Source organism: Martes martes (assembly GCF_963455335.1).
Source record: "Martes martes genome assembly, chromosome: 4".
NCBI lineage: Eukaryota > Metazoa > Chordata > Mammalia > Carnivora > Mustelidae > Martes > Martes martes.
In genome coordinates, this window is record NC_137891.1 from 136,867,292 (window position 1) to 136,890,388 (window position 23,097).

Here is a 23,097-nt window from a genome sequence, read left to right on the forward strand (position 1 = left end):
CAACATTTATTTCACCACCACATATCTTGTAGTATTTATCCTTTGTACAACAGAGAGATCTGTTCTATGCCTTGCAATGAGGGGAAATAAAAAGAATATAATTGTTGATACTTCTAAAAAAAATACAGAAGGTGTACCTAATATTGGTGCTTCCTTTGTGACTACACGGTATGTTCCATCTTTGGAACTTAACCCTCTAACTTTAAAAAAATAGGTCAGAATTAAACTTAGGTTGAAGAGGAGATGATCCAACTTCACATTGCAAGGCAGCTTTCCCATATTCACTTTGACTATGCAGCTCTACTTTTCCAAGAGTGAAATCGTATTGAAGTGTTTTTCCAAAATATTTTGCGGAAAATAAGAATTAATAGATGGCAACTCCTCATTCATAACCCCCAAACAGGAAACGAATTCATCGGGCAACAGGGTCTGTTCTGGAATAGTTTCATTGGGTGAAGCATTTTCCAAAAGCATGGTAGTTTCTCCCTCAACAGAGTTTTGCGTGTCCAGAGGGCTGCATTCTCCTTGATTTAAAATGAGGCTTAATTCTTCAAAAAATAGTGTGTTGCTTAGCGAATTCATACTTGAGACAGAAAAAGCAAAATTAGGGTATTTTTTAAATCTGGCATTTTCCCCCAGGTCTAGGGAATCAGCCATTGGTTTGAGAGTTGATGAAGATGCGTCATCATTTTTGCTGAGATGGTTTCCCCCAGTAAGAACATTTGAAATCTGGGGTTTATACCCAGTGTTGAGACCAGGAATGTACACAGCTGTAGTGCTGGTGAGTAGTGACTTCTGCAGGCAGTCTCCGGCCTCCAGGGATTCTGTTTTCTTTTCTGTCTTGTAGTCCATGGGCTTGTGTTCTTCTGGGAGAAAGATTTCTATCTCTGTAATCACCGGATCAATATATAGGACCTGCTCACTGGAATTATTATTCATAAATTCACTTTTCTCCTAGAAAGAAAGATTTTATTTTTATTTTACAAAGGGCATTTAAAGGAGCTAACTGGATAATTAAGTAAGAACTGGAATTCTGCTTTCCCTCAGCTTTCCTTTCCCCTCCCTCTTCTGATATTGTTTCTCCTCCCATACAGTTTCTTCCTTTTGTTACCCTCCTCAATTCCAAGTCTTTATTAAATTCTCTCACAAGGAGACTAAAGAAAGGAATAATAAAAATAATCCCTGTTTAAAGCACATGTCTTGGTTTAAAAATTTTAAAGAGAAAAATGTATCTTGCATATTAACTTGCATATTATTTCAGTACCTTTTAATATTTGGAAGTTTAATACATTGGAATATTTCTGAATATCATGGAGCATTACTACAAGAAAATACCTCATCGCTTAAATAAAAGAAAGGAAAGTGGGAGAATCCTGTTTTGTTTCTATTTTCAAATAATGTAATAATAAATGCTTTGTGCTGAAGTTCTAAAGGTATGCAGCTATTCACAACTCAGACATGAACAGGAGGGTCAGTGAAGAGGGGTTTTATTTGTATAAAAGCCTGGTGACTTTTCTGGGTAAGAAAATGACTTGATGCCTCAGAGCTGATGGCTGGCTTCCTAAGGCAAATAACTCCCAACAAATGCTGTTATAAAATTATAGCCATTTGCTATGGACTGAATGTTTGTGTTCCTCCAGAATTTATATGTTGAAGTTCTAATCCCTAGTGTGATGATACTAAGTGGTGGGGCCTTTGTTGGGTAATTAGGTCATGAGTGTGGAATCCTCATGAATAGAATTAGTGCCCTTATAAGAAGACATGGGATTGTTATCCCTCCTTCTGCCCTGTGAGGATACTGCAAGATGGTGGCCCTCTTCAGGAGAGCTCTCACCAGGAACTCAGCCTGCCGGTGCCTTAATCTTGACTGTGAGAAATAATGTTTGTTGTTTAAGCCATCCAGTCTATGGTGTTCTGTTACAGCAGTCCACTAGAACACTACCCCTTAGTCTTTGGGCAGAAAACAAAACTTCATCTGAAGGTTTGTTTCCAATTCCAGTAGCCCAGAATGGGAAGAAAGTTTGGCAAAAAAAAAAAAAAAAAAAGACTTTGAATAAAGCAGCATGAAGTGTCATTCAAATTTTCTTCAGATTCAGCCTCCTAGGGAGCATGTCAGGTTTGGGATGGGAAGGGCAGACATGTTTTTGAAGGTTAGACGAAAATCAAAGAAACAAGGTATGTTATAAGAAACAAAGAATACAAGGTGGCTATGTTCTGTAGAAGGAGGTTTTTTCTTCTGGCTGGCAACTGAGTGATATGGATGGGAGTCAAACTGTAATGAAGGACATGGAAGAGCAAAAGGGACTGTTCCAGAGTGAAGATAATAAAGGAAGAAGAGGATCTGACCATGACAAGGTCAGGGACAGTTCTCTGAGCCACAGAAAATCCCCAGTTCCTTTGGATAATAATTAGTGGAGGAATAAGAACTACCTAGTGGAAAGAAAAACAGGATTACAGTATTTATTATCTATAGTTTGATGAATATATGCTTGTCCTTCAGTTATTTGTTAACTATGTACTTCATCACATATGTGAGTTCAGTTGTTCTAGATCACCCCTCCACTATTAGTAGGCAATATTATCTCCTTCAAAATCAGCCATGTGTACACCCTTTCTCACCTTCAAGTATCCAGAGATAGGAATCCTCCCTTCTGCCTAAGGTGAACCTTTTCACCTCATCCCTTTAGACCATCCCCTCCTCTCCTCTTCACAGTCGTTTGACCGAAATTCCCTCTTTCTCTGTAGTAGTCCCTCTTAAGCCTGACCAATTTAGTATAAATATGCTTCTGACTCATGTCCCTCTGAAGCTACTGTTGTTCATTGACTGCATGCGGATGTGAGTTCTGCAACAGGACCTTCTATGATCTGATCCTAGTCACCATTCCAGCAATATACCAACCATTCCTATCAAGCTTTTCAATAAAGCAACACCTAACAAGCTCTTCTTATTCTGTGCTTTCTCTCATGCTGTCCTCTCTATTTTGAATGTTTTCTGTTTCTCCTAAGCAACTCCTTCTCATCTTTCCATATGCTTCTTGAATACCCCCATCATGTTTGGTCTCATTTCTGTCACTGCACTTATATCAGAGCACTGCAATGCTTGGATGATATGTCTGTCCCATCAGCTGGGTTTTGAGGCCCTTAATGGTGAAACCAGACTGCCAAAATGAGAAGGAGCACACATATCAGAATCTTTTCCCTCCTCCATAATCAGCAGCAGTTCCTACATAACTGACAAAGTCCCCTATAGTCTCTGGGTCTTCCCTGCACACTTTCGTATTCTTTTTGAAGTGGAAACCTGGCCCAGCCCTGGTGACATTATCTTCCACAGTCCTCTCACATTTATTTTCTCAAATCTATTGGACGTCAGGAGTGAAGCTGATCTCACCTGCTTCTCCAATCTCATGTGAAACAAAAGACTCTTTTTTGTCTTTGAACCCTCATTTTGCTGAGCTTTTCTGCCTTTCTCCTTCCATCCCTGAAGTCGTCCATCAACTATTGGCCACAAGGTGACTGACACCTGACCCACAAGCTTCCTCTTCCCTTTTCTCTTTTGAATAGCATTGTTTCTTTCTTCCTTCTCTCTTTCCTTCCCCTAACTTAAGCCCCTCATCTCCCTTAAGTATAACTCGAAATATATATAATTCTGTTTTGACATATGTTTATACAATTATGCTAAAATGTACACACATTTATTAATTTGAACAGAAGTTCTATTATACTTATTGGATTGCACTCTTAGTCTTAGCCGCCACTTAGTTTTTATTTGATGGTGTTTGGTTACCTGTAGCATTTTTACAACATTACTGTTTTCCATAATAGGAATATCTTCATGAAGCCACTTTGGTATTAGCAATAAGATTCTTCTTTTAATCCTAGGAAATAAAAATGACACATTAGAAAAAGGATTTTACTTAAAGATTGGTGCAGGCAATCACATAGGAGGCCAGAAAATCACCTGGAATGGAATGCATAATAAAGGTTAAACTTCCTGATGCAGATTTCCATCTCCAACTTGAGTAAGTTAAGTGGGAAGTTGATTCAGTATCTTTTCAGATTTCCTCCTCTCTCTATTGTTCTGCTTTTTTTTCTAACGAGCCAGAACATTTCAAAACACTTACACTAAATTCAAGTTGAGTGGGAGAACCACCCTGGAAGTAAAACTATATGCATGTTCAATATGACTAACCATTATAAGCAGAAAGCAGTGTAGAAAGGATTGGAAAATATTAGGGATATTTTGTAGAGCTTTCCAAGCTGACCATAGCCGCAGAAAAATATTGAAAAAGAGAATGCTGTATAATAAAATGATATAGTTCTAGCTCCTCTAATTCTGAATTTGTCCTGTTTCCATAGAGGTGCTGGCTCCAAACGTTGTTTATGTGGATAGAGTAGGAGGCTGAAGAAGTTGTCTTGCAGTTGTATGGCACAGTGAGAATATTGGTTTTTACTTAGGTTGTGTGTTTATTAAGGACCACTGGGGTGGGGTGATGGAAAGGAAAGGGAGAAGTTGTGAACACCCTACTTCTTCCCCAAGCTACCCTAGGCACTGCAGAAAGAAGCCCTTACTGCATTTTATAGTACAAATCGATTTGAGCAGAGGTTGCAATAGGAACTTAGACTAAACTGATTTCTGGTGCATTTTTACCTGTAAACAAAGTACCTGTTAGCAACAGATCAGACTTGTTTATCTGTTTAAGCAAGTTTTCTAAGGACTTTTACTGATTAACAACCAAAATGCTGAGTGAACTTTGCTCACTCAATTTGACCTTGAACTGTAGGATAAAAATAATTTCTTTACACATATTTAGACAATGTTTTATGACTCAAATTTTTTTTACTAATTCACACACTCTTTCTATATTTAAAATGAGGCCAAATTAATAAGTTCATGCTATTACAGAAAATTTTTATACAGCATGCCAATACAGTGAGAACATTTAGATCTATATATTTACATTGATATCACAAATCTATACATATATATCTATATATATCACACACACACACATATGTATATGTGTATACATATATACACACACTCATTTTTGGTTTCAGTTTAAAATGTTTCCCAGTTTTGTTTCGAAGTAAGTCTTCTATAAGTAATGTGTAGTTATAGTAAATAAGAGTGTCTGCTTATATATTAAAGAATTATTCTATTTTCTTATTTGTCTTGCCAACTGGAAATTAATTTTTATGTTATTAATAACAAACTTAATGTTATTTAAAGTTTCATAGTATCTTTGGACAATAACAAATATTAATATTTTTATGTTATACAAGTTCAAACATTAAGATTTTTCTGGGGACTTTATAATCAAGTATGTTTTTATTTTATTTTTTTTAAAACATTTTATTTATTTATTTGAGAAATGGAGATCACAAGTAGGCAGAGAAGCAGGCAGAGAGAGAGGAGGAAGCAAGCTCCCTGCTGAGCAAAGAGCCCGATGCAGGGCTCGATCCCAGGACCCTGAGATCATGACCTGAGCCTAAGGCAGAGGCTTTAACCCACTGAGCCACCCAGGCACCCCTAAAGTATGTTTTTAAAACAACCTAAAACAAACTTTTCTATTAGTTTACACACCTTATAATGATATCAAGGATATATTTATTAGTGGGTAATTAAAAATTTGAAGTATTACTAACCTCTGAGGAAAAGCCTAGGTAAATTTAAAAAAAAAATCAGAAGTTTACCTCACTTAGAATAGCTCATTCTAAATTTTCTTACTGCCTTTTGATTATTAATTTAAAAGAAAGAAAGATTATCTCATGAAGCAAGTGATGGCAAGAAAGAGAAACCCAGTTGCCAGTTAGGCAAAGAACATTCGTATGGTTAAAATTTGTGCATCATTAGCTATACAGGGAGACTGCCACATCAAACAGCTCTAGTCTATTCACAGATTAGAAATACTCAATGCATCTAGTAAAATTTAGAAAATTGAAGGCTTTGTTTTCCTCAAAGTTTCATTATCCATATTATCCATAACTAGGCATAGATCTTTACTAATTCCATTCTGGAGAACAGTGATTGAAGGAGGCCAAGAATGGGCACGGTAGCTGGATGCTAGCACACCAGCACAACTGGTATCAGAGTGATGAATTCAAATGTTGCCACACTGCTCCTCACACTTATTCAGAGGATTTGTTTGGGTAGGATTCGAGGCAGATTATCACCTAACCACTTTAAAGAATCCAGGCACAGTGAGCAGGCTATGTAGCAAAGGAGAGAACGTGGGTTGTGATGTCAGCCGGGTCTGGGCTCTTCTTGGCTTAATGCTTAATGACCTTGGGCTGACCATTTAACCTCCTGAAGCCTAAAGTAAGTAACCTGTAAAATAAGCCTTCGGGTTTTCCTGGCAGGGTCATCACAAGGATTAGACGAATGACCTGTGTCAAGAGTTTGGCATGGGTCGGTAATCATTAAACAGTGCTCCTTTTATTTTTTTTCCTTTCTCTGATTAAAAATGTTGATGGGTTTTCCTAGTAAATAACTGAAATGACTAGGTTTGCTATATGTAGTCTAAATCAGAAAATAGAAATTCTACAGAAACCTACCCAGTTCGGAGTGATCTGTTAAATATCCCAATCAAAGAAAGAATTGACAACATAACAGCAAAGAAGACCATTCCTGATAAAAGTCCAGTGTCTTGTTGCCGGTTGTCTGAAAGAAAGAAAAATAACTTTATCTAAGCATTAGTGTCTGTGGGATGTCAGAATCATTGTCCTCTCTACTCTGCGCAAAGCAAAAGTCATTGATCTCAAAGGAAAAAGGGAAGGGGAGAACAAAATTAACTTTAAATTAACTGGGCTGTGTGTACAGTGACTGTCCTTCCAAACTGCACGACAATACCTTTTTTTCCGAGAAAATATGGCCGCATGTATCTGGTATCAGTGGGTTTCTAGAAGTGCATCTCTAGCAAATGTGGTCAGCATTAGACATTTTTTTTTTCTGAGCTTGTGCATGCATATTTTATATAAAAGGGTTTAGTGATGAACCTCATTTGGTTTGTCTGACAGAAGTGAGAATTCCCAATTGCTGGTAACAGAGTCTAAAGCTGGCCACAATCACAATTGAGGTTTATTGGGTTTTCTTTTTAACCTTTAGAGCAAGACAGAAGTTATGTAGAAGTTGTCACCATTCTTCAAAATTTATTGTTCATGAATTTTTTTCTGCCGAGAAAGGACATTTGCTGTACTTGAAACAATATATAAGAAAGAATTTCAAGTTGCTATATATCTTGCACTCACATTTTATCTTAAAAACAATGCTTTTCTTGCATTTTGAAGCACCAATTAATCACCCCAAATCTTTAGATAATTTATATGATATATTCAACACATGTTACCTATTAGGCTCATCACATTTTCTCCTTAGTACATGAAAAAAAATCCTATTTTCTATTTTCAAATATAGACTATCACTGAGACATGACTATCAGACTGAAGTTTGTTCTGAGTGATGATAGATACTGGCTGCCTTTCCATCCTCATTCCTTCCTTCCTCATTCCCTTTAGCAAATATGTACCAGATACTTACAATGTGGCAGACACTTCACTGGCCCTGCCCTCGGTATTTCTCAGCTGCACCTGACATGCACCTGGGGTTCTCCGGGCTGCCTGGTCCCTCTCTCAAAGCCAGATGGTGGGCAGGGGCCAGGCCAGTGTAGCTAGTTTACTCCAAAGTCCTAGGGGTGGGGTGGGCGTGCTCTGGGTGGCTCAGTCAACCATCTGACTTTGGCTCAGGTTACGATCTCAGGGTCTTGGGATTGAGCTCTGGGACCAACCCATGTTGAGCCCTGTGCGGTGGGCTCCCTGCTCAGTGAGGAGTCGGTTTGAGGATTCTTTCTCTCTTCCTCTGCCTTTCCCCCAGCTCACATGTGTGCCTGCTCTCTCTCTCTTACAAATAAATAAGTCTTAAAAAACAACAACAACAACCTCCACCCTCCAAAGACCCAAGGGAGATATGGAATGAGTGTTTTTCTAGGACTAAAACTCTATTGCTGAAGATTTCATGCAACTAATGTTGCCACATATCTTTAAGCATTAGTGCCTGGGAGAGAATAGAGAATTTCCACAATAACATGGGGCCGGGCAGCCAGGCGTAGGGTTCTAAGGATACAGCAGAGTGATTAAGAGGCAACTGAAGATACATGAATTCACACTGGGCTCTGCCCCTTACCAGCCCAGTAACCTCAAGGCAAAATTATAAATTCACTGAAACTCAAGATTCCTCTTCTGTAAAACAGAGATCATAATACCTATCTAATAGGGTGGCAGGGAGCTCCTGGCCTCCCCAGTTCCCACAGAACTATCAAGGTACAGACCTGGGTAGGTATCTGTAATTAGGTATCTATACTGGGCCTAAGCACTTGATTTACGTGTACACACACGGAGTGGCTTCACCTTCTTTCATGTTTCTTTATGATACTTAACTGCCACCTGACTCTTTCCTTGTTGTTCTGTTTATTGTTTTTCTCCCCATCTGTCCAAAATGGAAGCCATGAAGACAGGGCCTTTGGTCATTTTTTTTCACTGCTGATTCCTCCCTACCCAGAACAGTGACTGGCACATAGGCGTTACTTAATGAATATTTGTTGAATAAATGAATGAAAGTCTGAAGAATGTCAATGTAACCTGCAAAAATTCTGATACTATTCCTGTCAGATTTCTATGCAGGGAGATAAATGGTGTACCAGTGGTCAGAGGTGAAATAGTTATGCCTAAAGTTTTTCAATTTGAAATTTCTATTTAGGGTATATTTGTCCATTGCACAACCTGATCTCATAATTTTTTTATGCCTAAAACATTTAGGTAAGCTCATCAAAGGAAAATACTGGGTCATCCTAATGAAATAGGAGCTGGCATGTACAAGAAAAACAGCACAGACTTCAGGATTTGAAAAACAGGATTTGAATTTTAGTCTGTCACTTAGTATGACTTTGGACAAGTTCCTCAGTCCCTCTGAGCTCCAGTTTTCTCACATATAAAATAGATACATAATACTTTTCTCACCTGGTTGTTTTGAATATTGAACAAATGGTGTATACAAACCTCATAGCACATGGTAGACACTCAAATAATGTTTTTTAAGAAGGCGTTTTGGGGTCGTGAGCCCCAGCACCCTTTGAAATGAAAATGTATCCAACCCATAGCAAAGGCTGGCTAAGTCCACCTGAATCATTCTTTAAATTCAGTTTTAAGTGGATCCTTATTGATTATTTTCCTATAGAAAACATGTAGCATATCTTATTATCAAGAAATTTATGCCTGAAACATGATTTTTCAGTTGGAAGATTCAAATGGCTGATAAGTAAAGACTACGCAAAAAACGCAAGTAGTGTTTTCTTACCAGAAGTAAGACGTCCTTTAAAGATGGAAGCAGTTAGATGCTCAGAATTCTGAGTATCATGTTGGAATGATTTCTGTGTGACCTGGGGAACTTGAACAAAATGAAATAGGGTGAGCTTCTTACATTTTGCATTTAGGTTACCCAGTTTCCTAAAAGGGTTCTTCACTTGTTTGGAGATGATTAAAGTACACTTTAATAGGCTTGAATGTGGAATAAAAGCGAAGGCCTTCAAATATGTATGTCTTTTCTTCTCCTTTTTGTTTAATTGGGCAAATCCTAAGGAAGGAAACACTGAAAAGACAATAGAAACTACCTAGGGTTTGTAAAACTTCAAGGTGTGTCCTCTAATTTCATGAGGCTTCTAGGCAACAAATACCAAGGAGCTTTACTTAATTCACTGACCAAAAAAATGCACAATAACTGGTCTCTACTTGATTCCTTCCAATAGAGGATGCAATAAAGTTAAGATTTCCTGAAGAGTCTCCAGGATGTGTCATTTCTGCCTTTGCACAATCTTTGAGATACTATTGGTGAACAGTATCTTGGTTCCATAGAAGCAGCCCAATTTTGATTAGCAGACACTTTGAGGTTATAACACAGGTGTGGAATTCTATTAATGACTTCCCTCTGCTCCTTTCCCACTGGCAAAGATCCTGGCCAGCCCTGTTTAGTCATAAAGACTGTCAGGACGCAGCTAATGAAAGCTTCTGACTGGGGTGTGGTGAGCAGCCTTGGCAGCTAACTCGCTTTCAGTCTGAACCCAAAAGAGTCCTGGTGCTTTCTTACTTATCTCCTCCCTCCTGATATTTAAAAACTCCCAGAGGTGACTTCAAGGACACTATTCTTCCAGCTGACAGAAGACATTCCTGAAAATGGTTCTAAGCTCTGCATTCCCAAGTGTGCCTCAAGCCCTATTTATTCAGTTATTCTGATTTCAGTGTTCAGATTTTTCTTTTTGAAGAATTACTTGCGGGACCGGGGAGGAATCATGATTTGAGGCAGGTTTAACTGCCCCATGATATCACAGGCTTGTATAACAAGCTGTATGGCCCAGACAGCTATCTGGTAGAAAACTATCATGGAGTTTCAATAAAAAGGTTCTTCTGGTCTTTGGAAATTTTTGAAAAAGGTTGACCTGGGTGCAGGCAAAAGCTCAGTAGTTTTCTAAGAACAATGGGTAGGGAATTTTAGAAGGTGAAAACATCAGAAGAGCCAAAAGTTCTTTTCTGTGTTTTTATTCTGTCTTCTCTACATTGAGAGGAAAATGATGCACTGTGAATCGTGACAAATCAGGAATTCTTTTTGGCTTCTCAATGCTTCAGTAAGTCTCTTTTGTTCCCGAGTATGTGGTTTCATCAAACTCTGGGAGCAAGGTTATGCCCCAATGGTCACCAGCCAGGTTTATTCATCTAAATTAGTATTTTGTAGACTGATGTTCAGTCTTGGGAAGCCCAAGCAGGAGTCTGCATCTACATGATTTTGAAATTTTAAGACTAGATATATTACGTTAAAATGTAATGCAATTTTCAACTTGGCAAGATCATAGGTTTATAGCATATGTTGCTAGATTATTTTTGTTTTCACTTTCACTATTTTAAAATTAGCATTTTTATTTAAAAGTAATATGTGGTGCTGTAGCTTTTAATGCAGGTTAACTTAATTCTGTTGTATAAAGTACAGGTGATTATTTAGCAATGAAATTTCGGTTATTAATTTTTTTTGCATAAAAATAATGTACATATCTAACTAGGGTTTTATTAGCCCTAATACGGAGAATAAACACAATTATCCTTTAGGGTCTTTTTGTTATCATTGTTTCAAATCAACCAGGTGCATTAATTTAAATTAGATTAGTCATTTAAAAGACATGATTAATTATCAGAGTGTAATTTCACAAAGAATCAGATATCTGAAGTAAGACAATTTATAAACAAGATTGTTAGGGAGGAAATCAAGCAAATGACAAAATTTTTAAGCATAGGACTGAAATTAAACTGTATATAGTGTAATTTCATGGTATACTGCCACCATGTGGCTAGGTCATTTCTTTTAAATCATACATAATATTTATCATTATAAAAGCAGTAACCTTAATAGAGAGAATTGTAAGAGGAAAAATAAAAGGGAGAGGGAAAGAACCATCCCTAATCCTATCCCCTTAATCCACTTGCTGTTAACATTTTATAGTATTTCCAAGTATTTTGACACAGAAAAGCATTCAAAAATGCAGAATGATGTACACACACACAGAGAAACTTTAGAACTAAAAAAACATTTGTGTCTATCAGCTCTAATCATCAGTGTGTTGCCTAATGTGCCAGAAAAATACCATGATATTTTCATTGTTAATTTAATATCTTTGGTGCTATAACCATAATGAGACAATTCTGTCCCTGTTTGTTTCCCTCCCAGCACATACCTGAGTATATTCAGAAACTCAAATTATCTCTAAGTTGGTAATAATTTTTATAAATCTTATACAAAATGGTATCTGACTTTAGAATTAGTCTTGTCAAAGACAGTGCATTTAAACAAAATTTAGAGGGGAGTTGGAGTGGTTTTTTAAACAAAAAATGTAGTCTCTTGTTCTTGAATAAGACTAGAAGCATATAGCATAACTACATTCTGTACCATATCAAATGCCAGCCTATTTTAATCAAATATGCTCAACATATTTGGTTTTAGTCATGATGTATTTCATCTGTTTCTGAGGGATGATACCAAATCTTCTCTTGAGCCTTTCACTCTATGGCTACACCATGGGGCAAAGTGTGTTTTATTATTCTTTTTAAGTGACCATTAATTGAGTACTGAATATGCTCCAGGTAATGTCCTAGACATTACATGCTTTCTCTCATTTAATCCTTATAACAACCCAATAAGGCAGAAAATATTATTGTCCTCATTTCATAGATGAAGAGACAAAGGTGTACAAAGGATAGATGACTTAACCGAAGTCACCTAGGTAGAGGTCAAAGAGTGAAAATTCCCATCCAGTCCTGATGTGCAGTTTTGCTGGTCACTGGGTCCATTAATTAATAACATCACTTCCACAGCAGGATGGCTGTGGATGGGGCAGCTCAGTCAGCCCTGCAGCAGGGGCCTCCAAGCTGAGACTTAGTCATTGTGCCTCTGGGGGCTGGCCCTGGTTTGTTAGAGCTGCTTGGCCTTGTAGGACTCCAGCCCCCACCACAGCGGGCTATGGTTGGGCTCACCCATGTAGCACTGATTCCTAGAATCTTCCAACCTACAGTTCTTTCCTCCTGGAAGCCAACTATTTTCTTTGACTATTCATATAAGGCACACTAATTGTAGGATGCTTGAAAAGTATGGAAGAGTATAGAGAAGAAAGTACAACTTTATATTTGTTCACAGACTAGAAGCAATCATTTAAAAAAAATATTTGTGAATAATCATTTGTGTATCTCTGTACCCTAGTGTAGATCACACTCTTTGCTAAGTGTTGTGTCTTGTTTTTTCCTTTCTTTCAATATTATATCATGAATATTTCCTCATTTTATTAAAAGATGTTCAAAACTGTCATACTAATAACAATTTAAGATTGTGTTTGTGTATTTATTCAGTCATCACCCCATTGAGAAACTGTCTAGTTTGGTGCTTTCAAATGAATCTTTGGATTCAGACAAAACTCACTTCAAATCCTGGATCCACCACCTGGAGTTGCATGGCTCTGGGTAAGCTGCTTAACCCTTCCGTGTCTTCATTTACAAAATGAGATAATAACAGCACTTCACCCCTGAGATCTAATGAAATAGTTCATATCAAGCACTTAGTACTGTGCCTTACGCAAATTAAAAGCTTAATAAGCATTAGCTATTGCTATTATTGGACTTTCGGATTGTTTCCAAATTCTTACTATTATAATTAGTTTTTGGGTAAATATCATTGTACATAAATCTTTTTTCCATATCTCTCCTTATTTCCTTTTTTTTTTAAAAAGATTTTATTTATTTATTTGACAGAGATCACAAGTAGGCAGAATGGCAGGCGGGGGTGGGGGGCAGGGAAGCAGGCTCCCTGCTGAGCAGAGAGCCTGCTGCGGGGCTCAATCCCAGGATCCTGGGATCATGACCTGAGCTGAAGGCAGAGGCTTTAACCTACTGAGCCACCCAGGCACCCCTTATTTCCTTAAAAAAAAAAAAAAGATTTTATTTGTTTATTTATCAGAGAGAGAGATATAGAGAGTGAGCACAAGCGGGGGAGCAGCAGACAGAAGGAGAAGCAGACTTCCCGATAAGCAAGGAGGCCGATGTGGGACTCAGTCCCAGGACCCTGGGATCAAGACCTGAGCAGAAGGCAGATGCTTAACCAACTGAGCCACCCAGACATCTCTCTCTTTATTTCCTAAGGCTAGATTTCTTTAGTGGAATTACTGGCCCAAAAGGTATGGACATTTATAAATCTTTATTTACTTTTGCCTTTGCCAATCTTGGTGTCAAAGCCATGCTACCTGAGTCCTGTATCTTAAAGGCTTTGACCAGAGCTGACACAATAATTTTTCTCGACCTTCCTTTCAGTAGCTTCTAGATAAAAAAGGTGTCATATTAAAAGACACAAAGGCACAAAGGGTGTTTTTCAAATTATTTTTCTTAAAACAGAAACATCTCCTTTTGGGTTCTCTCTTTCTAATCTCCTTCTAATAATCTCAGCTGTTTCACAGTGTTTATGTGCTATTTTCCCAGGCCAGTTTAGTTCTAGGGTTGAAATTCAACCTTATTGGGTTAAGAGTAATGGTAAGGATTTGACACTAGTCTGAGTCAGTTGGCAAAGCAGAAGACAATAGGCAGACCTATCAAATAGGCACCAGAAGCCCAGACCAGGGAAAATGATGTGTCAGGACAAACTCATTACCACACCTAGAAAAACAAGTCAAACGATGAATCATTTCATGAGTTACAGTGTTATCCTTGTGTATTACAAATAGGAGGGTGTGCCTGGACCTATTCAAGTATTATCTTCATGCTTATGTTCCTAGGCTCTAAGTACTTCTTATGTATAGGGAGAAGAAGGTAAGAAAGAGAAATATATATAACGTGATCACGTGTTTAAAGAAAAAAATTAAGATGAGAAAAAAGTAAAAAGCAGCAGCAAACCCAGGAAATTTTCTTAAGTGACATGGAAAACACAGAGGCATGGGTCTGATGTCATTTTGTGACAAAACTCTATGTGCAGGAATGGGCAGCTTCCAAGTCTTACTCAGTAGTTTTAGATTCTTCAAAAGTGCGACCTTGCTCTCTAGCATATAGCATGTGCCAATTCCTGAGTCTGAATAGACTAGTGGACATTTGTCATTTTTTTAGTTGCTCAGCACCAGGACGTACTTCTTTGTGGGCATCCTAAACTAGGTAAGAAGCAGGTAAGGCTTCCCACTGTGGAAGCCTTGAAGGCTACTTGCCAACAAGTAGCTACAAGCAGGTAAGGCTTCCCACTGTGGAAGCCTTGAAGGCTACTTGCCAACAAGTAGCTACAAGCAGATGACCTAAACCTACCCATTCAGTTGCTTCCACAGGTACAGAACATTCAGCTCCAGGAAATTTCTTATAGCAGCAGCTATACCCAGGGTCTGGTAACAGTAGCATCATGGACAGTCCAGACAGGGCGCAGGGCAGGTAGTGGCAATGACCACAGTGCCAGCTGCAGGGTCCTCACCAGATTCTTCCTAGGCTGCAATTTTGGCTGCGGTTCTGGCTCTTGCTGTCCCTCGTTTCCTACTTATGATCATTTTGCCAGCCTTCATATTGATTTCTAGCTATCTTTTCAACAGTTCCTTTCCTACTTAAAAGAACCAATTTGGTTTTTTTGTTGGTATCAAATCACAATAACTAGTAAAAATTGCAATAATAGGGGGTGAGGTAGATAGGTGAGGAGATGTGGTAGGACAAATAGTGATCTCCCTACCCCCTCAAAATGTCCCTGTCCCAATCCTTGGAGCCTTTGAGTTTTTATATATATATATATATATATATATATATATATATATAATTGCTATAGCAAATATTTATTTGCTATATTCATATTTAACTGCATTTTATATATAATTATTTGCTGTGGTTATAAATATTTATTTATAAATGTACAATATAATAAATATAATATTCATATAAGTATATTTATATAAACAAATAACATGTAAATATTAATATTTTTAAATTTATTTACAAATATTTACAAATAAATATTTACATATAAATTATATAATTTATGTAACAAATATATATTTTTATATATATTTCTATAATTTTTAAAAAGATTTTATTTTTATTTATTTGACAGAGAGAGAGAGATTACAAGTAGGCAGAGAGGCAGGCAGAGAGAGAGAGGGGGAAGCAGGCTCCCTGCTGAGCAGAGAGCCCGATGCGAGGCTCGATTCCAGGACCCTGGGATCATGACCTGAACCGAAGGCAGAGGCTTTAACCCACTGAGCCATCCAGGCGCCCCTTTCTATAATTTGTAATAGCAAAAGGGACTTGAGATGGGGAAATTATCTTAGATTATAGGGGTAGGTCTGAATGAAATCACATTCGGTGGGAGGGTCAAGGCACAAGGCAGGAGGGTCAGAGAGAAAGAGAATGGAAGATATTATGGTTCTGACTTTGAAGATGAAAGATAGGACCACAAGCCAAGGAATGAAGGCATCCTCTAGAATCTGGAAAAGGCAATGAAACTGATTCTCTCCTAGAGCCTCCAGAAAGAACGTAGCTTTGCTGATATCTTGACTTCCGCCCAGTGATATCAATTTTGGATTTCCCATCTCCAGAATTATAAAATAATTAATCTGTATTGTTTTAAGCCATGTAGCATGTGACTTAAGCTTGTAATAACTTGTTAAAGCAGCAATAGGAAACTAATATAGAAGATTATTACTTCCTCACGGAAAATCATAATCTTTATTCTTTATTAGTGAATATTGTGAACCTCAGAGAGATTGTAACTCTTATGCATTATTTTTTTATTCTAAAGAACTCTGATTCTTTATTAGGAATAGGACATGAAGAAGATTAAATAAATCCACGTGATTAAACTGAGTAGTATATCAGGGAACATTGTGTGTCAGTTTAACCTGGTGTAGTAACCATGAATCTATGCATTTATTTACATTTATTTATTTACATTTACATCTCAAATGTGAATGAATCAGAAACCTCTAACTACAAGTAACAGAATTTTTGGAAAGTACAATTCTGTGTGCCAGCCTCTAATCTGTGTTTGATTTAATATCATTTATATTTAGTTCCACTGACATAACATTTGTTTTTTTCTCTTATAGTCTTTATAAGTTCTGAAAAACTAATGAGAATCTTCAAGGAGTCATCAGTAATGCAACAACCAATGGTGTTTTGTAAGAACAAAACATCATGTGGTTTAATACCTTGCTCATACTTGCCTTCCTCTGGAGAATTGTCAAAAAAAGAATAATACGATTTCTCTGGGAAAATTTCCTACTTCAAGTAGCAATTCAAGCAAGTTAACTAATCATTATGAAATATGACTGCCCTTCCCTCAGGCCTCTGACTTGTCGTTAAAGGGATTATGGAGCCTGTGCCTTTCCTTCATTGCAAAGAGACTTGTATACAGCAGAGTTGGACAACACTCCTGCTCAAAAGTCATCTGTTCAATATATATATTTCAGTAGTATTTAATTTAGGGAACTGACTTTCACATTTACAGTGTTGGCTTTCTACACTCAGAAATTATCTTTTTCCCTCTGGAGTTCTTTCTGTACTGCTTAAAGACCCCAGGAATTTTTTACAGTGACTTTCCAGGGTGGTGGTATAGTAGCTCCAACTTCAGCAGTCCTCAGTGGTTCTCAGAACCTCAGCTGAAGCTTCATATAGAGAGGTGGGGCAGGGTCTGGGCAGAGGGGGTAATATGGGAGCATGATGGTTCACTGGCACAACGGTCCTGCATTCTGTGCTTCTAGGGATCCTGAGCTGCCAAGGTGGGCTGGGGTGCTCAGTAACTCAGGAAGTGGTGGGCAGGAGGAAGAGGAGCCGAGAGAGGTGACCAGATAATACTAGAAATAATGGCCTGAAATTCTCATGTACCCACCCTGTTCTGACCCCCAAAATCACTATTACTAAGACAATAGCTTGGTCAATCAAGTCTCCCCATTTCTGTCCACATTTCCTGCCCACACCCTAGGTCATTTTTCATGACACTTCTTTCCTCTTAAAGGGTGTGTCTCACCCCTAGAGCAGTGGTTTTTATACTTTACTGTAGAAGTATCACTTGGCTAATGGCTCAGCAATCTGCATTTTAAACTCCTACCCAAGCATTTCTAGTGCAGATGGTCCACAGACTCCACTCTGAGAAGCACTGCTTTCTATACACTTTATTGGACCAAGACCAGCTAGAAAAACACATTATGAATGCCCCTGTGGAGGTCCTATCTTTTTATTTTATTTTATTTTATTTTTTCAGTGTTCCAAGTGGAGGTCCTATCTTTAGGAGAACCACCTTTTCCACCTCTACTTTGTTTTCATCTCAGACTGCCCCATCCTATTCCCTATTCTCCAGGTTCCTGGGGTCCTGTGGTTTCATTTTCATTGCCATAACCCAAATGTGCTTCCACATCTTGTATTCAGGCCAATATAGAATTAGTTGATAGCATCCTGTGGTTTCCTCTTTTCTCATGTATTTGCATTTTCATAACAAACATTACATTAAAAGTGAACTTCTCCTGGCATTGCTTTATTTTTAGCTAATGTACAGAGGAGGATTTGGTGGGGTGGCTGAGGGGAGGTTGACAAAGGACCCTCTTAGGTCTCTTAGGAAGACCAGCAAAGCCATAGTGCAGGTGCTAGAATCCCACCAGATGGCTGATGTCCTGGCTTTACTTTTACCAGCTTTAGAACATTTGGAAAAACTGATTAATGTCCCTGGGCCTCATCTTCTTCAACTGTACAATTGGAATAAAACTTTCATAGGGCTTCAGTGATGAATAAAGGATAATTCGTATGTAAAATGCTTATCATGGTACCAAACACATAGTAAGCATCCAATAAATGTTTGTTATTATCTATATTATATTATTTATATATTTTACAGATAATATAACTTATGTGTTATATATAATTTATATATTACAATTTATATTTATATACTATAATTCACATATACTATATATAAATTATATACAATATAATATATAAATTATATTAAACTATTTTATTTTTTATTATTTGCATACACTCTTTATTACCAGGATAAAAAAATATGCATCTCCAATCTAGAGAAACTTCTCCGTGTGTTTGCTAAAGCCTGCTATTATATTCTGAGGTTTATTTTTTTTCTTTTTTAGTACAAGACTTTGTTTTTCATTGAAGTCCAAATACTCAGGGTGCCTGGGTGGCTCAGTCGGTTAAGTGTCTGCCTTCGGCTTAGGTCATGATCCTGGGGTCCTGGGATCGAGCCTGCATATCTGGCTCCTTGCTCAGTGGGGAGCCTGCTTTTCCCTCTCCCTCTGCCTGCTGCTCGCCCTGCTTGTGCTCTTTGTCAAATAAATAAAATCTTAAAAAAATAATAAAGTCCAAATACTCTAAGGAAGGAAAAGAGAATAAGTATAAAAAATCATTTAATTCTTACTATAAATGAGTTTGTTTGGGGTTTAGGGTTTTTTTGGAAACTAGGTTTTTAAAAACCAAGGGAAGATACAGAAGAAAGCTGGGGGTTTGCAGGATAAGCCACATCTACTGCATGATTTACTCTGCAATACCATTTCAGCATAATTTTGAAAATACATTGCTTGGAGATAAATCTCTTCAGTGGTACATACATAAGGATTTTAGAGGGTAAAATAGCAAATTCCTGCATAGGGGAATACTTATTGCCTGAACTATCTTTCTTCATAAGTAAATCAGCCTTTAATTAGTGGGAAAATTGGCTGGTCAAAAAGCCCCATTTTCAAACAAGTTGGTTAATTAAAGTATTATAGAAATTGTATTTTTAAACTTTTTTGATTGTGAAGGAATTCAAATTTCAGTTGTAAGTTTGATTCTTCCTGCTTTTGTTTATAAGATATTTATAGTGCTATGTAATTTTTTTTTTATGATTGTTTTTATTGACTGTCTTCTCTAAAAGTCAGAGATCTTTCTCTCCTTTGTTCACAGAGATTCTGCAAGTACATAGCAAGTGGCTGGGGCATGGTAGAGGCTGTTTAAATATTTCATGAATGGCTAAATGAATGACTGTCTTTTCCTAGATATCTTTTTAAAAAACAATTAATATTAAAGATTTATTAAAAAGCAATTTGGCAACTTGCATCAAGCATCTTAAGATGTGCTTAAGTCTTGATTCAATAAGGTCTAAACACATAAGGAGAGTTTATCTAAAGGGCTATTCCAAGAAGTTTATTGATAATGGAAAAAATGGCATGACCTAGTATTGCCGAAATGGGGAAATGATTCACTGTATTAGAGTACACCATATACTGTGTGGCCATAAAATAGATTTTTTAACTCAACAAGAGAGACGAAGTAAGAAAATCAGAATAATAAACAATATATACACCACAACACCAATCATTAAAAAAAGATGGAGAAAGACACATACCTATGATTTTACTTATATGTGGAATATAAAAAGCAAAACAAATGAACAAACAAACAACCTCTCTCTTAAATGCAAAGAACTGGTGGTTGCCAGAGGGGAGGGGGGATGGGGGGATGGGTGAAATAGACAAAGAAATAAAGAGGTACAAACTTCTAGTTATAAAATAGTTAAGGGCGCCTGGGTGGCTCAGTGGGTTAAAGCCTCTGCCTTCGGCTCAGTTCATGATCCCAGGGTCCTGGGATCGAGCCCCACATCGGGCTCTCTGCTCAGCAGGCAGTCTGCTTCCTCCTCTCTCTCTGCCTGCCTCTGTGCCTACTTGTGATCTCTGTCTGTCAAATAAATAAATAAAATCTTTAAAATAGTTAAGACATGGAGATGAAAATTATACCATAGGGAATATAGTAAATAATATTGTAAGGATGTTGTATGACGGATGGTCACTACATTTATCTTGGTGAGCACTGATTCATGTATAGAATTGTTGAATCAATGTCGTACACCTGAAATTAATATATCATTGTATGTTAATTGTACTTCAATAATAAAAAATATGTGCACAAAAAACTAGTGTTAAATTCATTAAGATGTAAACAGCAGTTATTTCTAGGTTGTATATTATACTAAATTTGCATTGCTTTTACAAACAAAAAAATTTTTTTGAAAAGATTTAATATTAACACTTTCCCTATACATAGTCACCATTTTTCATTTAATGTGTCTTGGAAGAAATTTGTATGGTTCCTCTTAGCTACATGTTAAATTGGATAGATGCAGTTTTTCAGGAATATCTAACTTTAACTAGCATTTTTGCCTCAAGTGATTTCTTTTCCTCCTTAGGAAACAAAGACTTTACATTTAGACTCATTGTAGGGTGGCTATGAATTCTATTTTCTTCCACTTGAGGTTTAGGACCTTTGCCTTTAAAGGAGAACATTTGTGGTCCTATATTAAACTTGTAGAATACTTCAATAAATTCCTCCTTCACTTTGATGTAATTGGTTAAAGAAAGAACTTGATGAAATTGCTGAAAGCTGGTGATGACTAAGAAAACTTATGTTCTTGTTTAGGTGCTTTTAGTCACTAGCAATATGCTATTTAGCAAGTCATGCCTCAGTTTTCTCATTTGTAAAACGGTGCCAAGTAGACTACCAAATATGGCTGGTGTAAAGATCAGACAAGCTTATACATAGTAGTACTTTGCAGATGGTAAGTAAATATTAGTCATCATTTTGAATCATCTTGCTAGACAATTCTAAATTTCATTTAAAAATAACTGAGTTATCAACTAAGTTGATAACTGAGTTATCAACTAAATTCTCACTATTATAAAATGGCATATAAAGTCTGAAGAACTTTTAGCAACATAAACTTAAGAAAGAATATTGTAATTTAAAAACTAACTTTTAAAAAGGAACTGATAGGGGCGCCTTTGTTGCTCAGTCGGTTAAGCCTCTGTCTTAAGTCCCTCAGTTGGATAAGACTCTGACTCAGCTCAGGTCATGATCCTTGGGTCCTGGAATCAAGTCCCACATCAGGCTCCCTGTCAGCGGGGAGCCTGCTTCTCCCTCTCCCTCTGCCACCCCCCCCTATTTGTGTGCTCTCTCTCTCTCTCTCGCTCTCTCTCTCAAATAAATAAATAAAATCTTAAAAAATAAAAATAAAAAGGAACTGCTAGCATTGCAAATTATTCCCTTGATAATTCATTTCTAAGATTTAGGCATTAGGGGGCGCCAAAAGAACTGTTTAGTTTGTCTGCCATTTCACTCCCTCTGCTTATATAGCAGGCATCAATGTTTATAATGTATGCTGAAGTGTTTAAAAAAAAAAACTCAATTCCAAGATGCTATATTATAATATTATAATAAAGATGGTATTAGCAATCCATGTGATTATAATTAAGTGCTACAGTTCTGAAAAGAAAAATTTCAATCTAGTATATAAGCTACCTACAATAGGGAGACATCATGAGGTTAATGAAAGACATTGTGGAGTATTATGACATTTACAATAGATTCACCTTGCTGCTATTGAAGTCTATTTAGCCAAGATTTTACTGAATGATGTGTAAATGGATAGAAAATTAAACTAATAATATTAAGAGCAAGGAAATATCTAAAGATAAACAATAGGTCAGCTAAATTTTGCTGAGAAGAGAATTAAGTAATCCCATGATTAAGTGTCTTAACTTTCTGATTACTTTGCATATGGTAGGTAATCAATATCTATTGATATGATTTGATTTGTGTCTCTCAGGAGAATATATTTTGTCAGAGTGGCCTAAAGAGTTTAACGTAACTCTTAATAATGTGTTTCAAAACAAAGTCTTAGATCATTAAATGCCTCATGGTCAGTCTGGATGCTTGTAAGAAATGCTTACTCTTGAGCAACCTGCACACCCACTCCCTTAGACCCATGGACACAGACCCTCGGGGAGCAGGGACGATGAACATGTATACCAGCTGGTTTTAAATTGGTTTTTATACCCAAGAATGTTTGAGAACGATTACATAAATTATAGTCAGCCTTAACAAAATCAAAGCAAAATGACAATTTAAATGTAGCCTGACAATGGTTTTGTCAATATTGATACAAGTAAAGAAGAAATAACATATATATGTATATATATATAAATATATAAATTATAAATGATATAAATATAAAAAATATATATATAAATATGTGTGTATGTGTGTGTGTGTGTGTGTGTGTGTGTGTGTATTTAGGAAAGACAGATGTCAAAAGAAAAGCCTAAGAGATTAAATATATAAATACACTCACCTGTTTCAGGTGTTTTGTGAGAAAAGGGGGAACTCCAGGGCTGCCAGTACTTTTTACCTGTTTCTTGGCATCTCACTTGAAATATATAATTAGTGTCTGACTCCAAGTAGAATTCTGACTGTTGTTCATATGTAAAATTGGCATCAAATTCTTTAACCTAAAATGAATGGATAACAATGATGAAACAATACAGTGTTCTTTGAAAACGAACAGTTCTTGCATTTAGGCAGAAATGTATGGAGCACCTATTGTGTTCTAGGCACTCCTCTAGACCCTGGGAAAACAAAGAATAGGGCCCTTTATATAAAGCATGACCATAAATAACCGAATACATCTTATTTAACATTAAAAGTGAAATACACATTGCTTTGTATTTGACAGTGCATTCAAGCTTTTAA

At 37.0% G+C, this 23,097-nt stretch overlaps 1 protein-coding gene across 1 annotated transcript in view; it reads right to left on the reverse strand.

Annotated features, from left to right (window-relative positions):
- Nucleotides 1-300: 300 nt before the first annotated feature.
- Nucleotides 301-23,097, reverse strand: part of IL23R (interleukin 23 receptor) — a gene marked incomplete at both ends in the record, with an annotated part of 55,864 nt that continues 33,067 nt past the window's right edge. The window contains 5 exons of the mRNA XM_080799934.1: nucleotides 301-954; nucleotides 3,785-3,875; nucleotides 6,556-6,661; nucleotides 9,350-9,439; nucleotides 22,700-22,856. Coding sequence (XP_080656060.1) covers nucleotides 301-954; nucleotides 3,785-3,875; nucleotides 6,556-6,661; nucleotides 9,350-9,439; nucleotides 22,700-22,856 — 1,098 coding nt within the window. The remainder of the gene's footprint in view (nucleotides 955-3,784; nucleotides 3,876-6,555; nucleotides 6,662-9,349; nucleotides 9,440-22,699; nucleotides 22,857-23,097) is intronic.